Source organism: Oncorhynchus masou, chromosome 30, assembly GCF_036934945.1.
Source record: "Oncorhynchus masou masou isolate Uvic2021 chromosome 30, UVic_Omas_1.1, whole genome shotgun sequence".
Taxonomy (NCBI): Eukaryota; Metazoa; Chordata; class Actinopteri; order Salmoniformes; family Salmonidae; genus Oncorhynchus; species Oncorhynchus masou.
Genome location: NC_088241.1, coordinates 37,240,739 through 37,259,204, shown reverse-complemented (window position 1 = coordinate 37,259,204; position 18,466 = coordinate 37,240,739). Strand labels below are relative to the sequence as shown.

The 18,466-nt window shown below is 41.2% G+C and overlaps 1 protein-coding gene across 1 annotated transcript in view; it reads left to right on the top strand.

Annotated features, from left to right (window-relative positions):
* Positions 1-18,466, top strand: part of LOC135522601 (receptor-type tyrosine-protein phosphatase N2-like) — a 280,479-nt gene that overhangs the window by 161,289 nt on the left and 100,724 nt on the right. The window contains exon 11 of the mRNA XM_064949026.1: positions 11,944-12,008. Within this exon, the coding sequence (XP_064805098.1) occupies positions 11,944-12,008 (65 nt within the window). The remainder of the gene's footprint in view (positions 1-11,943; positions 12,009-18,466) is intronic.

Genomic DNA, 18,466 nt, shown 5'->3' with positions numbered 1-18,466 from the left:
ACCACTCCACAAATTTCTTGTTTAACAAACTATAGTTTTGGCAAGCCGGTTAGGACATCTACTTTGTGCATGACACAAGTAAGTTTTCCAACAACTGTTTACAGACAGATTATTTCACTTATAATTCACTGTATCACAATTCCAGTGTGTCAGAAGGTTACATACACTAAGTTGACTATGCCTTTAAGCAGCTTGGAAAATTCCAGAAAACCATGTCATGGCTTCAGAAGCTTCTGATAGGCTAATTGACATCATTTGAGTCAATTGGAGGTGTACCTGTGGATGTATTTTACCTTCAAACTCAGTGCTTCTTTGCTTATCATGGGAATATCAAAATAAATCAGCCAAGACCTCAGAAAAACAATTATAGACCTTCACAAGTCTGGTTCATCATTGGGAGCAATTTCCAATCGTCTGAAGGTACCACGTTCATCTGTACAAACAATAGTACGCAAGTATAAACACCATGGAACCACGTAGCCATCATACCGCTCAGGAAGGAGACTCTCTCTGTCTCCTAGAGATGAACGTACTTTGGCACTGGAGGAAACGGGTACAAAAGTTTCTATATCCACAGTAAAATGAGTCGTATACCGACATAACCTGAAAGTCCACTCAGCAAGGAAGAAGCCACTGCTCCAAAACCGTCATAAGAAAGCCAGACTACGGTTTGCAACTGCACATGGGGACAAACATCATACTTTTTGGAGAAATGTCCTCTGGTCTGATGAAACAAAAATAGAACTGTTTGGCCATAATGACTATTGTTATATTTGGAGGACAAGGGGGAGGCTTGCAAGCCGAAGAACACCATCCCAACCGTGAAGCACGGGGATGGCAGCATCATGTTGCGTGGCTGCTTTGCTGTAGGAGGGACTGGTGCACTTCACAAAATAGATGGCATTATGAAGAAGGACAATTAGGTGTATATATTGAAGCAACATCTCAAGACATCAGTCAGGAAGTTAAAGCTTGTTCACAAATGGGTCTTCCAAATGGACAATGAGCCCAAGCATACTTCTAAATTTGTGGCAAAATGGCTTAAGGACAACAAAGTCCAGGTATTGGAGGAGCCATCACAAACCCTACCTCAATCCTATAGCAAATTTGTGGGCAGAACTGAAAAATCATGTGCGAGCAAGGAGGCAGAAAAACCTGAGTCAGTTACACCAGCTCTGTCAGGATGAATGGGCCAAAATTCACCCTACTTATTGTGGGTAGCTTGTGGAAGGCTACCCGAAACGTTTGACCCAAGTTAAACAATTTAAAGGCAAGTGTACCAAATACTAATTGAGTGTATGTAAACATATCCCAGTCCGCGTGATTAAAACAATCTTGAAGCGTGGATTCCGATTGATCAGACCAGCGATGAATAGTCCTTAGAACGCGTACTTCCTGTTTGAGTTCCTGCCTATAGGAAGGGAGGAGTAGTGATATCTTATACCAGGGGCCATGGCTGGATTTGCAGAGGACATGCAGTGCAGACGCCGTGTGTACAAGAATCAGAGATGATGCGAGATGGTGAAGTATCTCGGAAACCCTGTCTGCTTTGCAAATGGCACCCTATTTCCTAGCCGTGTGGGTCCTGGTCAAAAGTAGTGCACTACATAGGGAATATGGTACCATTTGAGTCACAATCCCTGTCGCGTGGTCTATTATACCACAGCTTTAGGGATTTCATCTTTTCACACTGTGTACTTTGTGTAAACAGAAAACACACACCTTTGAAACACATTTTGACATCATGAATACGTCATATTCATTATGGCACACTATCAAATTGCAACAAAACGTTCTGCAATGGAAAATGAAAACAAGCATTTCTTATTGGAGGAATTCAGGTGGTTCCTCCCTGTTTCAGTCCATTTTCTTCTGTTTCACGCCTAATGAATGCAACCCAGGTATTTGAGCACTATGGAGTATTGGTTCAGACTGAGTAGTAGTTGGTTGCCAGGCAGTAGTGCCTCTCCTCATACTCCATAGGCAGGTATTGATCAGGGTAAATAAACAGAAACTCAATCAGCTCCGCTCCCTGCTACTAACAGCACGACTACCATGTGACGTGACACAGACAGTATGCTTGGTGTTTATCTTTCTGCATTAGCTTCTAATGATGTCATACACACGGAGACAGCGAACGCATTACTTTCGCAATTTGATCGGAGCAGGAAGAAAGTATTTTGTTTTTCTGAAACACTCTCCTCCTCTATTTTCCCTCTAATTTTCTCCCCCCTCCCCCTCCCCCTCCTCGTCCCCTTTTTATTTGTAGGTTTATTCAGAGGTATAAGGTCTTTGATTTGGTGTCTAGATTTATCAAAGCGGAGGGAAACAATAAACCGATGATATTCATGAGAACAAAAGACAAGGGAGAGGAGTGTTCCTTGATTATCTGGGGATAGATGGCTTTCTTTGTGTGTGTGTGTGTGTGTGTTTATGACCGTGGTTACAGCTTTGAATATGGGTACACACTAAAGTATTTTTCTTGTTACTCAACATTGTCTAACCACACCATTGAAACATGGCAGGATACAAATAATATGTGATGTATATTTTTTTTCCCGCCCATCTGAACAAAATACCCCATAATGGCAAGGTGAAAACATGTTTTCAAAATTTGTAGCAAATTTATTGAAACTGAAATACAGATATCTAATTTACATAACTATTCACAACCCTGAGTCAATACATGTTAGCATCACCTTAGGCAGCGATTACAGCTGTGAGTTTCTAGTACAATACTTGCACATTTATTCTTAAAAAAATTATTCAACCTCTGTCAAGTTGGTTAGTGATCATTGCTACACAGCCATTTTCAAGTCTGCCATTTCAGTCTGCCGGTTTCAATCAAAACTATAACTAAGCCACTGTGGAACATCCAATGTCATATTGGTAAACAACTGCAGTGTAAGGTATATTTGCCTGGTGTTTTAGGCTATTGTCCTGCTGAAAGGTAAATTTGTCTCCCAGTGTCTGTTGAAAAGCAGTGTCTGTTGGTTTTCCTCTAGGATTTTGACTGTTCTGTTCATTTTCATCCTAAAAAAACTCCCCAGTCCTTGCCAATGACAAGCATACCCATAACATGATACAACCACCACCCTGCTTGAAAATATGAAGAGTGGTACTCTGATGTATTCTGTTGGATTTGACACATTTGAGTATTTTGAATGTATTAAGTTAATTTCTTTGCCACATTTTTTGCAGTTTTAAAATCAGTGCCTTATGTATGTATTGGAATATTTTTATTCTGTACAGGCTTTCTTATTTTCACTCTGTCATTTAGGTTAGTATTGTGGAGTAACTTCAATGCTGTTGATCCATCCTCAGCTTTCTGCCATCACAGCCATTCAACTCTGTATCTGCTTTAAAGTCACATTGGCCTCATGGTGAAATCCCTAATCGGTTTCCTTCTTCTCCGGCAACTGAGTTAGGAAGGACCCCTGTATCTTTGTAGTGACTGGACGTATTGATATACCATCCAAATTGTAATTAATCATTTCACCATGCTCAAAGGGATATTCAATGTATGCTTATATATTTTTACCCATATACCAATAGGTGCCCTTTTTTGCGAGGTATTGAAAAACCTCCCTGGTATTTGTGGTGGAATCTGTATTTGAAATTCACTACTTGACTGAAGGACCTTACAGATAATTGTATGTGTGCGGTACAGAGACGAGGGAGTCATTCATAATTCCTGTTAAATAAACACTATTATTGTACAGTCGGTCCATGCAACTTATTATGTGACTTGTTTAGCTCATTTTTACTCCTGGACTTATTTAGGGTTGCCATAACAAAGGAGTTAAATACTTATTGACTCAAGACATTTCCACTTTTCATTTTTTATTAATTTGTAATTCCACTTTGACATTATGGTGTATGTACAGTACTGTACCTACTCAAGAGTTTTTTATCCATTTTTACTATTTTCTACATTGTAGATTAATTGTGAAGATGTCAAACGATGAAATAATGGATATGGAATAATGTAGTAACCAAAGAAGTGTTAAACAAATAACAATATATGTTATATTTGATGCCAAGAGTGTGCAAAGCTGTCAAGGCAAAGGGTGGTTACTTTGAAAAATCTTAAATATAAAATATATAGAGAGATTATTTTAACACTTTTTTGCATTCCATATGTGTTATTTCATAGTTTGATGTCTTTACTACTATTAAAATAAAGAAACAAAACTTGAATGAGTTCAAACTTTTGACTGGCACTGTATGTGTAGGCCAGTGACACAAAATCTCAATTTAATCCATTTTAAATTCAGGGTGCAACACAATGAAATGTGAAAAAAATCAAGGGGTGTTAGTACTGTATGTACAATGTACAATTTCATAGATGTTTATTTGTCTGTGCTACAAAGGCAGATCATGAGATATTTTTTTTTCATTTCATCCCCCTGATTTTGACTGAAAAATAAATAGTGGGAGATGCATCTTATCTGTCTCGAGGATCGGATGCATCCATCCCTCCCTCTCTAGATCCTCATCTCCCCCTCTCTCTCCCCCCCTCTCTCTCACTCTCCTCCTTCTCCTTCTCTTTCTCTTTCGGAGATGGCTATGTACAGACAGCCTTCATATGTGCAGCAGGGGAAAGTGGCAGCTTTAATATTGGAGTGATAGCCGCTGATAAGGGTAACGGCTGTGGAGAGGCGTTAGTGTCATCCCTCCCTCCTCCGCAATAAACACTTTCATTTTGTTTTTCCCGGAGAGATGGCTGTAAAGATAGATGTGTTGAATAGACGACCTGAGGAGCAGTAGAGGGAAGGAAGGAACGACGGATGGAGAAGGAAAATGGGAGGGGTGGGTATGCATATTCAGTATGAAAAGATCAATCAGAGGGTCGTGAAATATGCATTTTGTCATCTACCCTTCCTGTTTCATCGGAGCACCAACAACGCTGGCCACTCTGCCGACTCAAAATGCAAACCGAACTAACTATGATCTATATGGCATCCAAATGATATGCAATTATTAGTAATATGTGTGGAACAATAGAATTTCAACATAGTCATTGTGCCAGAATCAGTGATGAGCAATGCCTGAATATTGTACTGAAAAAAATCATTAGATCTGTAGGGTACAGTGTACACTGTCCCCATAGAATAACCCTTTTTGGTTCCAAGTAGATTTTGAATACCATGTAGAACCCTCTGTGGAAAGGAGTCTACATGGAACCCAAAAGGGTTCTTCAAAGGTGTCTCCTGGCCAAGGACATTGAGGCCTCAGATTACTGATTTAAATGATCTCCTTTTCCAAAACTCAGACATCTTGACTTCTCAGGACAGGGCTGGAGGCTGTGAGGAAAGGCCGCTTCTTATGATGTTATAATATGTGTTGTGTTTCAATTATTCCACTGTCCTCAACTCCAACCCAAGGCCTTCACTCCAACTCAAGTCAGCAGTTCAAATGATGTATTCCTGCACTGACTTTTCTATTGCATATGTTTTGTGGTAACATTTTACCTTTTAGGGTAATCACATTATTAAGGGTACATAGCTTTAGATGCTAAGCTTTAGAGGCTAAAGCTGCTAGATTTGTTTGGTGTGTGTGTTTGTGTTTAATTTGTCTCAGGGCAATTAGACTGCGTGACCAAAACGATTATGTGAACAGCTGGGTAGCTGAAATCTGCATATCAGAAATAAAATCAGGGAGACACAGACGATTGCTCATTAAAATCACTGGGAAAACAACTTGAAAATGAGACTTGACATCAGTTTTCAAAGTCTGTCAAATATTTGTGGATGTTAAAATGAATAATAAGGTTGCAGTATAAGAGCATAAGAGGAATACTCTTAATCTGGGTATGTGTTTATTCTGTAAATGACTCTAGCTAAAGGAACAGAGAATTTTAAACATCTCAGAAAGCCCAGGCCAAGCATGCATCCCTGTGGACATTTACTATTGCCAAATAATGCACATTTTGAACTCTCATGTAAACTCAGCAAAAAAGAGAAACGTTCCTTTTTCAAGACCCTGTCTTTCAAAGATAATTTGTAAAAATCCAAATAACCTCACAGATCTTCATTGTAAAGGGTTTAAACACTGTTTTCCATGCTTGTTCAATAAACAATTAATGAACATGCACCTGTGGAACGGTCGTTAAGACACTAACAACTTACAGACGGTAGGCAATTAAGGTCACAGTTATGAAAACTTAGGACACTAGAGAGGCCTTTCTACTGACTCTGAAAAACACCAAAAGAAAGATTCCCTGCTCATCTGCGTGAACATGCCTTAGGCATGCTGCAAGGAGGCATGAGGACTGCAGATGTGGCCAGGGCCATAAATTGCAATGTCCCTACTGTGAGACACCTAATATAGCACTACAGGGAGACAGGACGGACAGCTGATCATGCTCGCAGTGGCAGACCATGTGTAACAACACCTGCATAGGATCGGTATATCCGAACATCACACCTGCGGGACAGGTACAGAATGGCAACAACAACTATCCGAGAAACACCAGGAACGCACAATCCCTCCATTAGTGCTCAGACTGTCCGCAATAGGCTGAAAGAGACTGGACTGAGGGCTTGTAGGCCTGTTGTAAGGCAGGTCATCACTGGCAACAACGTCACCTATGGGCACAAACCCACCTTCGCTGGACCAGACAGGACTGGCAAAAAGTGCTCTTCACCGACGAGTCGTGGTTTTGTCTCACCTAGGGTGATGGTCGGAGTCTCGTTTATCCTCGAAGGAATGAGCGTTACACCGAGGCCTGTACTCTGGAGTGGGATTGATTTGGAGGTGGAGGGTCCGTCATGGTCTGGGGAGGTGTGTCACAGCATCATCGGACGGAGCTTGTTGTCATTGCAGGCAATCTCAACGCTGTGCGTTACAGAGAAGACATCTTCCTCCCTCATGTGGTACCCTTCCTGCAGGCTCATCCTGACATGACCCTCCAGCATGACAATGCCACCAGCTATACTGCTCGTTCTGTGTGTGATTTCTTGCAAGACAGGAATGTCAGTGTTCTGCCATGACCAGCGAAGAGCCCGGATCTCAATCCCATTGAGTACGTCTGGAGCCTGTTGGATCAGAGGGTGAGGGTGAGGGCCATTCCCCCCCAGAAATGTCCGGGAACTTGCAGGTGCCTTGGTGGAAGAGTGGGATAACATCTCACAGCAAGAACTGGCAAATCTGGTGCAGTCCATGAGGAGGAGATGCACTGCAGTACTTAATGCAGCTGGTGGCCACACCAGATACTGACTGTTACATTGACCCCCCTTTGTTCAGGGATACAATATTCCATTTCTGTTAGTCACATGTCTGTGGAACTTGTTCAATTTATGTCTCAGTTGTTGAATCTTGTTATGTTCATACAAATATTTACACATGTTAAGTTTGCTGAAAATAAACGCAGTTGACAGTGAGAGGACGTTTCTTTTTATGATGAGTTTATTTACCCAGCTAGCGCATAACATTCTGATAACCATATGTTTCTTAAAGCTTGTTCCCGATTTACAATTCCGTGTTGGATGACCGTTCAAAACGTATTTCACAGTCGAGCTTGTTTTTTCCAGAATTCCCAGTTGACTTGAACTCACTGAAGTCAGATTTTCGCAGTTCTGAGTTAACAGTTGTTTTGAGCGCAGACCAAATCATGCTTCATTGACAGCATGGCCAATTTTGAATGTTTATAATTTTAAACTTGGAAAAGAGACACTTAATCCCAGATTTGGGACCACACAGCCATTCCACTGAATAGCAGGCTAGTGGTTGCTTTGCAATGTTTGTCGTTAGCCACTGTCACTGATTCCTTCCAAACCACTCATTGTTGAATTTGTGATTTCCAAATTGTTGTGAAATGTTTATGTCCAATGGCCGATGAGCACCGATACATTTCATCTATAATTTCTCTTCATTATTTCTCTTCACATGACAAAGATTTAAAAGGATTTACCAGTAGATTGTCGACTTGATTCATGATGATGACTGATAGTCTAATCAAAGCTACTGTAGATATAATGAGATTTGACGTCATTTATATCTGTGGCCAATGACCTTGAGCCTTCTTGGATGGGCACTTCTAATGTAACTCTATGGCAGCAGCCAAGAGGCTTGAATTTTCAAGGACTAACATGCAAAACAGGTAAGCCCCCCCCCCCTTTAGCTAAAACATAACTCCCTGCCCTGAATGATGGGTCACAATAAAAAAGATACATGTTTGCATGATTAATGCTTAAGGAAATTAATTTCCATGTGTCCTATCTGTGCTTAAAATTCAAACAAGTTCACCCAAAATATGCTACCAGTCTTATAGAAACATTCAGTGAATCTTTTAAGTTATTAACAAACATGTGGTTAGAGTATTGGGCCAGTAACCGAATCCTCAAGCTGACAAGGCAAAAATCTGCCATTCTGCCCCTGAACAAGGCAGTTAACCCATTGTTCCCCGGTAGGCCATCATTGTAAATAGGAATGTGTTCTTAACTGACTTGCCTATTTAAATAAAGGTTACATTTAAAATATAATTTCAGTTCTCAGAGCATTAATAAACCCTCCCAGGGAAACTTTCAAGGAACCAGAGTAAAATGTTCTCAGAACCTCCCAACAAAACTTTCCCAGAACAGGCTAATTTCCACAACTGTTCTCAGAATGTTTTGTTTTACCAGTCATGAAATGTATTGCTCTGTTGCCACAACCACTGTGAAAACAAAAGCATATGTTCCCACAATTCCCAAAGAACCAAATGTGCTAGCTGGGTACATGAGTTCGATGAGTTGAAAGTTCAACTAGAGATAGATGGTGACCTTCAGGCTTCTTTGGTTTTAGCATACACTGTGTCCTTTTAGCTTGTCAGGCAAACTGCCAGCAGATAGAAGTTAGACTGTGTTTTGATGTCAGGCTCAACTCAATGTTTTGACTGGCTCTCTACTCAGCCACAGCTCCAAGGGGTCAGGGTTCTGGTCTAGAAGCACCAGAACCCTGGCCCTACAGTTTTTACTACAGTTTTTCTTGGTTACTGCAGTTTAATAGATGCCAGGCCCAGAAAGATAATGTCCTTAGATAGCCACATAGGGAAGTTTGATTTGAAAATTCCTAATAAGACACTTTATTCATCACCTTTGTGCACAAAATATCTATTGAATTATTCAAATAATTGTTGCTGAAGCCGTATCGTCTTTTTCATCACACAGGCAAATTTTATATTATTCTAATGTCTGCCATGTTTTTGGATGATGTGATGAAGTCGTCGCTGCTCTCGGTAATCCCTGTGTGCACTGAGTGCTAGTGTGCATGTGATGTTGATCCGTTTCAACCGGATACAACCTGGATATAGACGGTCCATGAATCGGAGTATGTGAACGTGAGTAGATTACCTTGAAAACAACGGTTGGACGCAGTCTCCACTTCTTATTATACCTGAGTGATCAGCTCCCTGAGAGGTCCTCCTTAATACTAAATGCTGAGTGTGACCTTTCTGTTGCCACTCCCACCCAAATGGCCCTATTTACAAACCGCATTACTACCCCCCCCCCCCAAATAACACACCGATCCAAGATGGCTCCCTTATTACCCACTCCTAAATAACACCAGCACCACCAGGTTGAATAATAATAATTTGTGGGGTGTTTATATTTGACCTGTTACACACTTGTACAAGTGTTCATTGTTCCAAGTGTGTAATGGAAATGTATTTCTTGGACATCCCAACTCCCCCTAAGACACCCGCAGGGAGACGGGTCATGGATAGGGTCACCATTGTCCAACACGCCTGGAGCAATTGGGATTAAGTTCCTTGCTCAAGGACAGATCGACAGATGTTTCACCTTTGTCGGCTCCAGGATTAAAACCAGTGACATTTCAGTTACTGGCCCAACCATAGAGAATGATAGAGGCCTCTTGTAGACAAAAGGCTGTTTTAGCATTTGCAGCACCATTGAGGGCTTCCACCCTTCTTCCACCATTTTAAAGTAGTCAAAGTAGTCAACTGGGTGGGGATTCCTATGGGTTGTAGCCTCAATGGCGCTGGCCATGCTATCACAGATGCTATAATGGCACAGATATAAAGATGAGTCCTCTATCTATCTCTATGGGCCCAGTGCTCTGACCTCGAGGCTATCTGCCACCCGAACCAAGATAGCTTCCTCATTTGACCCTCCTAAATCACAACAGGTAGATACACAGATCCAAGATGGCTGCTACTCCCCACAACTGATTTTCTATACTCTCTGCAATCTTTGTGTTGACATTTTAATGAACTGTACTGTAGCTTGCTTGATGCCTGCTGGCCTAATGGATATCTGTGCTCTGAATGGATCCCCCCTATTATTTCTCTCCCCCTCCTCCCGCCAGATTTCACTCCATAAGTCCTGACTATATATTCAAGACGTCGCCATCACTATGGTGATCGCTGATGAGACGATAGGGTGATCAGCGCTTGCAGGATATCGGACAATAAACTGAGAGAGAGAGAGGGCTGTAATTAGCCTTCCTAATGATGGCACTAAAGTAACGTGCTTAATTATATGGAATGCTGCATAAATTGCCAAGTGTGTGGAATCATTGGAATTGATTAAAATACTAATTAAACAGGCCCTTGCAGAATTTGGAGAGTGAGGTAAGGTTCAGCTCTTCAGAGTCATTTGCATACCCTTAATCTGGGGGAATGGGATTTAAAGGACCCTCTCTCTCTCTCTGGCTTTCCCTATTTCTCTTTTCTCCCTATTTCCCAGTTCACATGCTAACAAACTCAATTAAAATTATACTCTGTTTTCTCTTTTCACCATATAATTTGGCATAAGACCCCTTTTGATTTTGTTTTTCAATATAAATGTATCCATCAAAGTGAGTGTTTTCAAAGGCTAAACATGCACAGAAAAAAAAAACAAGTCTGCCGAGTGTATGATCTTAAATGTTGCATGCCACTTGCTTTGATTTGTGTGAGAATATCTTTGTTAAATATTGCATTTAGAACTAGCGGGGGCATCCTTTAATAGATTTATGGATCAAACTCATATTGCAATCGTATTAACTTCTGCAAGAACCAAGAGAAATGAATTACGCAGTACATCGACTAGCACTTTTACATTCAAATAAATATTAAACATTCATTGGTACAGATATATAATCTTAATTTGACCAGTTTCTCACAGCAGACAAAATTGTCCTGCAGCAACAGGAAATGTGAATTATTGTGTGAATTATGATTGGACATTTTGGAGGAGTAGATTAAAAAAAAATGTTAGGGCAAATCAAGTAGGACATTTTAAAGTAACAACTACAAACTTTAGAAGCCTTTTTATACCTTGAATATACTTCCTGCAACAACAGGGTGATCAAATTAAGATCTTACATATGTACCTCGGCAGCTGACAGTGTGCAAAGGTCTTGCTCATAAACCACTTTACAACCATTTTAATAATCGTCAGAGCAAAGTAACAAGAACATTTCCGTTGTGCGATGCCTATGTGCTCGATTCTAGACACTGTACTGTAGGGTATTCTGTGGTCGTGTACAGGTGTAGGATCTTAACTTGATCACCCTGATGTTGCAGAACATTTTTAAATCTGTAGGATCGTTGGGCTAACTCTTGCATGTGTACCGTAGCCAACAGTAAGTGAAACTTTGACTGGTCACTGATGAATCTGGAGTTTGAGTTGAAGTCACATGTTGACAAAGACCTTTGGGTGAAAACTTTGCAATAAACTGTGAGAGAATCATTGTGTGGTTATCTATCTTTAATTTTCACTCACACTATGTCACACACTCTTTCGGTCACGCTCTCCTGTTTCCCTTCAAGAATTAGACGGTCTAACATGTTCTTCTGCGTCATTCATTCTCCTCACTTAATACTCCTCACACACAACTCATTCCACTCACTCATTTCACTTTCCACTTACTCATTACATTATGTTTCTTTTCTTTTTTTTTTACTAATTCCACTCACACACAACTCTGGTCTTGTGCTGGTGTCTTCCCAAGCAGTTCAGCAAAAGAAGCAGCTGGAGAAGGAAACTGGTGTGAAGATCCTGGAGGCTGGTGTCAGTGATGTAAGTCCTGTTTCATTGTCTGTTTCAAGCCGGGAACCATATAATGATTGACTTGAATGGGGTTGCCATTTCTAGTTACTCTATTTCTGCGCTGTGAACATCCAACACTGACTATATTGGTGTCGAACGAAGTATAAAACTGCCCCCCCCCCCAAATGATTTTTATCTGGAAGCCATCCGGATGCTGGATTGCTTCAATGTGATGTTATGTGACATTACAATGGTATTCAACTGAGGCTGTATATTGAATAGCATTTGTGTGATATTGTATAGTTAGATCTTACCCCGTAAAGTCTCTAAAGAGAATACTGAGCTCATCATCCAACACCCAACATGCATCATGTTCCATTGTAAAGGAATTGAACCGAACCTGAAAGCTCCCGGATCTTATAGAAACCATAGTGTCTCGGGTACACTGGGCTCTCTCCGGTGATATGACTCCAGATTTGGCAGCTTGGCCATCTATACCGCCTGCATCCTTTACGAGGCCCCCATTATGCGACCAGACATTGATCGTGAGCTGAAATTAATGCAAAATGTATTTCCTGTTAACTGTGTCACTTTGATACACATCCTCTGTATTCATTTCCTGTCCTCCTTAGGGTTGTTGGTTCCCATGGAGAATAAAGAACAACAAGACAAATTGCAGTGTGTTTTGACACTTTCAATAGCAGACAAGGAACAATGAGCAGATTATCTAGAGAGCTGTCATTTTATGGCTAGACATTATGGCTGGCGGTGACATATTCATAAGAAAAATTAAGAGTCCAAAAAAGATACTGAAGATGAGTGCCGGGATGAGAGCAGGGGAGATGTGCGTTCATTCGATGGCGACGCTGCTAATAAATATTCATAAGTAGTGTGGGGTAGGTGAGGATCTAATCAAACAGCCATTGATGGGCTGTAGCCCTCCTAGAATTTTTTCTACGGAAATGAGACAGACAGCGGTGGCACTGTGAGCCATGAAGATCATCGCGAGGCATGCTGGGAACTAAATGGACGTGGCCTGTGTGTGGGCTGCTGCCGTCGTCAATAGCAACAGGGTAACATAGTCGGGACCGTTTTCCTGGCTCAATCCCTCCTATGGACTTTGTCACACTCTTTTCGATTGATTTAATCCTACTGTGAATCTCTTGCTTATGCCTACGCATTTACCTCCCTCTTTTTTTAAGTCCTCTTTTCCTTTGCCTCATCTACCATTTTCTCCCTTTCTCTTGCCCTCTATCTTTCTATATTTTTCTCCTCTTACTCCATCTTCACTCTTGTCCAACAGCCAGAAAGCACAAGGCAAACAGTGACGGAGGGCTGTGATTTGTCATATTTGTGCTATTTGTTGATAATTAGCTGCAATTATAGGAAACCGGAGTGAGAGAGAGATCCTTTACCTCAGGAGTGGGAAATCAGAGACAGATGATGTGTGTGTGTGTGTGTGTGTGTGTGTGTGTGTGTGTGTGTGTGTGTGTGTGTGTGTGTGTGTGTGTGTGTGTGTGTGTGTGTGTGTGTGTGTGTGTGTGTGTGTGTGTGTGTGTGTGTGTGTGTGTGTGTGTGTGTCCGTGTGTGTGAGTGTGATTAGAAAATGTGTATTTGAGGGAAGTACAGTGAGAGCCAAGCCCTGTAATTATTAATTTTCTGTATTGGCATTGTCATAGTCCAAACCCAAATAAGGCTCAATTCATCCCAGTGGTTTTTAGTCCCTGAATGGGGACAGAGGGATAATTTTCTGAAAACGGTGGCAGAACATGCTGCTGAGAGTGCCTGTGGAGAGTGCTCTCAGAATGCATTAGTTTAAATGGAATTGAGCACAACTATTAGTTGGTGAATTTATGGGGTGACCGCTGATATATTGTTATTAGTGGGTACCTCAGCTAGATGCCAAAGCATGGGTCGGTAACTATGCATTAGCTTGCAAAACACAAGTTTTAAATGGTGCCCTAGGTTTAAGTAGATAACTAAATACATTGGCAAATAAAGTAAATGAAATTAAGTTAATAAAGGCACAACCAGTTAGATGTGATGGGGTTTATATCCTGTCGCAATCAAATTGGAGGATTCCTACACTGTAGCACAGGTTTACAGAGACTGGTTGGAGTGTGCCTGCTCTTGCATGGAACGAACCAACCTGGTATTGTTAAGAGGACCGAGAGTGAAGCTGCATGGAATGAACCAACCTGGTATTGTTAAGAGTATCGAGAGTGGAGCTGACACAGGTTGTGTCCCAAATGGCAAACTATTTATTTTATGTTGCACTAATTTTGACCCTCTAGGCACCCTATGTCCTTTATAGTTTAACCTAGGGAACACAGTGGCATTTAGGACACAAGCATTGCCTCTCCGTCTTAACCCTGTCTGACTTTGTTAAAATTGGGGCAGAATGACAAAACAGCTTAAAAACCACGGACATCGATTGCAGAAGATGTTGACCAAGATAAGCTCATGTCAAAGTGAGGAGATTGGACCCTAATCGATAGACTTCACAATATCTGGTCCTCCTATAGATTTTCTAGAACCCATTTCCTTAAAAATGTCCTTGTTTTGCGACTCATTAGCTACATTTACCACAAAAACAGAACACAATTTAAAGAGCAACTGAAATCACAGATTCTGCATGTGTTTTTATGGTGCTCATTAAGATTTCAGTCTTGGGGGGTGTGGTTCAATGTGGGTGTTTTATCGTACTCTGGCAGTTACTGTTGTTTGTCCCTGTTGAGACACTGTAGCTGCTGCGGTGTCTCAGGAGAGACCAAAAAACAGTATCAACAACATAGCCACTAACACTTCCTCGAAATAGTCAGAAATCTTCTATGATAAATCAAGAAATTAGTCATTATTTTTGCCACGCAATTTTACATCTAGTTAATTAAGGTGTTTAGTGCAGTAGTTCTCAAGTAAACAAATGTGCATGAAAACTAGTAGCTATTGCACTGCAGACAGTTTCGAGTTTACTGCTGTGCTGAACTGATTTTTGATCATTCATCAGCAAGCTGTGAAAACTATACATAATAAAGCACAAGATACACACTGTTCATCAGTGCCCAGAATCACTGGCTAGCTAAATTCCATCTGTGTTTGTCAATGAAGCTAGCTACTGGTAGCTAGCAGGCGCATTAAGCAGGCAAGCCATCAAGTCACTGACAAGACGTGTGTGCTTCGGTGCCATTTTGTATTACAACTTTCTCACGATCTATTACCAGAGTGTGCATCTGTCTGGCAGCGTTTCATAGGGAATCATGTTACAAAATCGGTTGCGTTGTGACAAGATGCTCGCGAATGGATTTTGAATTTGAAAAATGGACAAGTGGCAATTGGGAGACAAGTGCACATCATCTCAATTGTTTTCATTTTGCCCAAATCAGACTCAGTGCTTCACTTGGGCAAGAGGTCATAGGGACTGAGTACCGGCAGGTCACATTTTCTACTGCTTGAGCTCCTGCACCTCTTATAGAATATTAGATACAAAGTATTATAGCGTTCCTGCATCTAAATATAAACCGTACCGGCACCCAAAATGAGTAGGCTACCAAATCAATTCAAATGTTATTGGTCACATACACATGGTTAGCAGATGTTAATGCGAGTGTAGTGAAATGCTTATGCTTCTAGTTCCGAACATGCAGTAATATCTAACAAGTAATCTAACAATTTCACAACTACCTTTTACAAACAAGTGTAAAAGAATTAATTAGAATATGTACATATAAATATATGGATGAGTGATGGTCGAATGGCATAGGCAAGATGCAGTAGATGGTATAGAGTACAGTATATACATATCAGATGAGTAATGTAGGGTATGTAAACATTATATAAAGTGGCATTGTTTAAAGTGACTAGTGATACATTTATTATATCCAATTTTTTTATTATTAAAGTGGCTAGAGATTTGAGTCAGTGTGTCAGCAGCAGCCACTCAACGTTAGTGATGGCTGTTTAACAGTCTGGTGGCCTTGAGATAGAAGCCTTTTCAGTCTCTCTGTCCAAGCTTTGATGCACCTGTACTGACCTCGCCTTCTGGATGATAGCGGGGTGAACAGGCAGTGGCTCGTGTGGTTGTTGTCCTTGATGATCTTTTTGGCCTTCCTGTGACATCGGGTGGTGTAGGTGTCCTGGAGGGCAGGTAGTTTTCCCCCTGTGATGCGTTGTGCAGACCTCACTACCCTCTGGAGAGCCTTACAGTTGTGGGCGGAGCAGTTGCAACACCACACTCCGAGGGCCCTCACCTCCTCCCTGTAGGCCGTCTCGTCGTTGTTGGTAATCAAGTCTACCACTGTACCGGCACCTATTTCAGTCCAAGTCAAGCACCTCGCATACTCGAGTTATCAGTATTGAACACGTCAGCAAGTGGCAACTCCAAAAAGGACTAGGGGCCAAGTGTTCTTTCAACATAACATTGGCGAAGTGTTGTCTTATGTAAACAAGTTCGGGGTGCTGTGTAAGGGACAGGTCTGTGTCACTGAATGGTTCTGGCTGCTACGATTTGGATAGAGCTCAATCAGTGTAGCAGATAGAGTGTGCATTCATTGCAGGTGTTTCTCTGTGCATGACAATTCTCCCTAGGCATTATCCCGTGTTAGTGGGGAAGTGGGCATGATCAAAATCAAAACCCAACCCTCCTGTATATCATGATGACCTCAGTTACTCAAATCTATTAAAAAAGAAAACTTGCAGAGATTATTTTTTACCAATGATATTGCTGTCCAGATCACGTTATTGTCTCCATAACAGCACTCCTGTGAATGTGTGAAGAAAAGGGGCTGTAAGAATGCCTAAAATATACAATGTTTTTGTTCATCTCAATCCTAGCACTCTATCATCAGTTCTTCGCTAGGGCTGTGAAATGTTGACATTGACAGTAAATGGAAATCCTACGGAGAATATTAGTGTGCACCTTGCAGCACCCCAGGCATCAGCTTGGAGAATCAGCCTGTACTACTGGTACCATAGCAGTCCTCCGTTTCATGGAGAGATGTTCCTAAAAGGCACACAGAGCTTCGTGACTGTGCATACTCTCCTCTCCTCCCGTCCTGTTTGTGATCAGGAGGGGTTGAGAGAGAGAGAGAGAGAGAGAGAGAGAGAGAGAGAGAGAGATGCGTTAGCCAGCTATATGCAGACATAGGCCCTTTTTGTATTTACATTGACGAAAGTTGGAGATTCTTGAGAGGTATCGAACAAAATCCTGAGACTATACTTATTAATGTAATGTAAACTTGTCAAGTCTTGACTACTACGTCCGGAGGTCAAACTCGCACTTGGCCCCCAGTTTTCCCCCTCCATGCAGGGGAGTGTAAACAGAATTGTCGTGTTGTGCCCAACACTGATACAGTAAAAATGAAATGTTTTAATTATATTTTATATTACATTTATAACATTTGAATTAAATTTCAGACTTGTTTTATTGAGGTTTCACCCGAAAATTGCAGTAAAAGCCTGTTCCACTCTGAAATTGATGCCGTAGCTTAAAAAAAAGCTAATCTCAATGGTGTTTTTTACATTTACATTTACATTTAAGTCATTTAGCAGACGCTCTTATCCAGAGCGACTTACAAATTGGTGAATTCACCTTCTGACATCAGTGGAACAGCCACTTTACAATAGTGCATCTAAATCATTTAAGGGGGGGGGTGAGAAGGATTGCTTTATCCTATCCTAGGTATTCCTTGAAGAGGTGGGGTTTCAGGTGTCTCCGGAAGGTGGTGATTGACTCCGCTGTCCTGGCGTCGTGAGGGAGTTTGTTCCACCATTGGGGGGCCAGAGCAGCGAACAGTTTTGACTGGGCTGAGCGGGAACTGTACTTACTTTTTCCCCCCTTGACTGCACTGATAATCCAGGCAAGATACAATCTAGCTTTGCAAGCAGTTTGCTTTTCATTCGCAGTTTGCTTTTTACCTCATATAATGACTTTCATGATATTGATAAAATTAAGCCTGCTTTGTTCTAAGGTAAGTTTAAAACACTAAAGTTGTAATGTAGGCCTAAGAAGTATCTAGCTATGTTTCAGCTAACATAACAGCTAGCACAGTGGATCTGGGCCAATTCCGGCTGAGAGTCGGGGCACTCGGCTGAGATTCAGACTCATTCGACTTCATGTAGCCTAAGTCTGGCCCGCCTTTGGCAGTATTACTTATGGCTAGGATGCGGCGATTGAGCTCCGTCTGATTCCGGTGTGAGTTATATGGCCCAAATATATTACTTGGGACACGGTCCGATTGTGGCTACTCTCTGGCAGATGATTACATGGGCTGATTAATATAGTTAACATTTCATTGTTTATTTTTCCATATTTTCTCATAGTTTATTTCCATAAAATGATAGTTCAAATAGAATTGATACCGAAGACAAACTAAATTTAGATTTCAGCTTTGAAAGTAATTTGCGTGGCCGTATTCATGGCTATCAGCTAACTAGCTGATGCAGCTATTACGATGTAGCTAAGAAAAATTCAGAAATAATTTTGTTTAGCT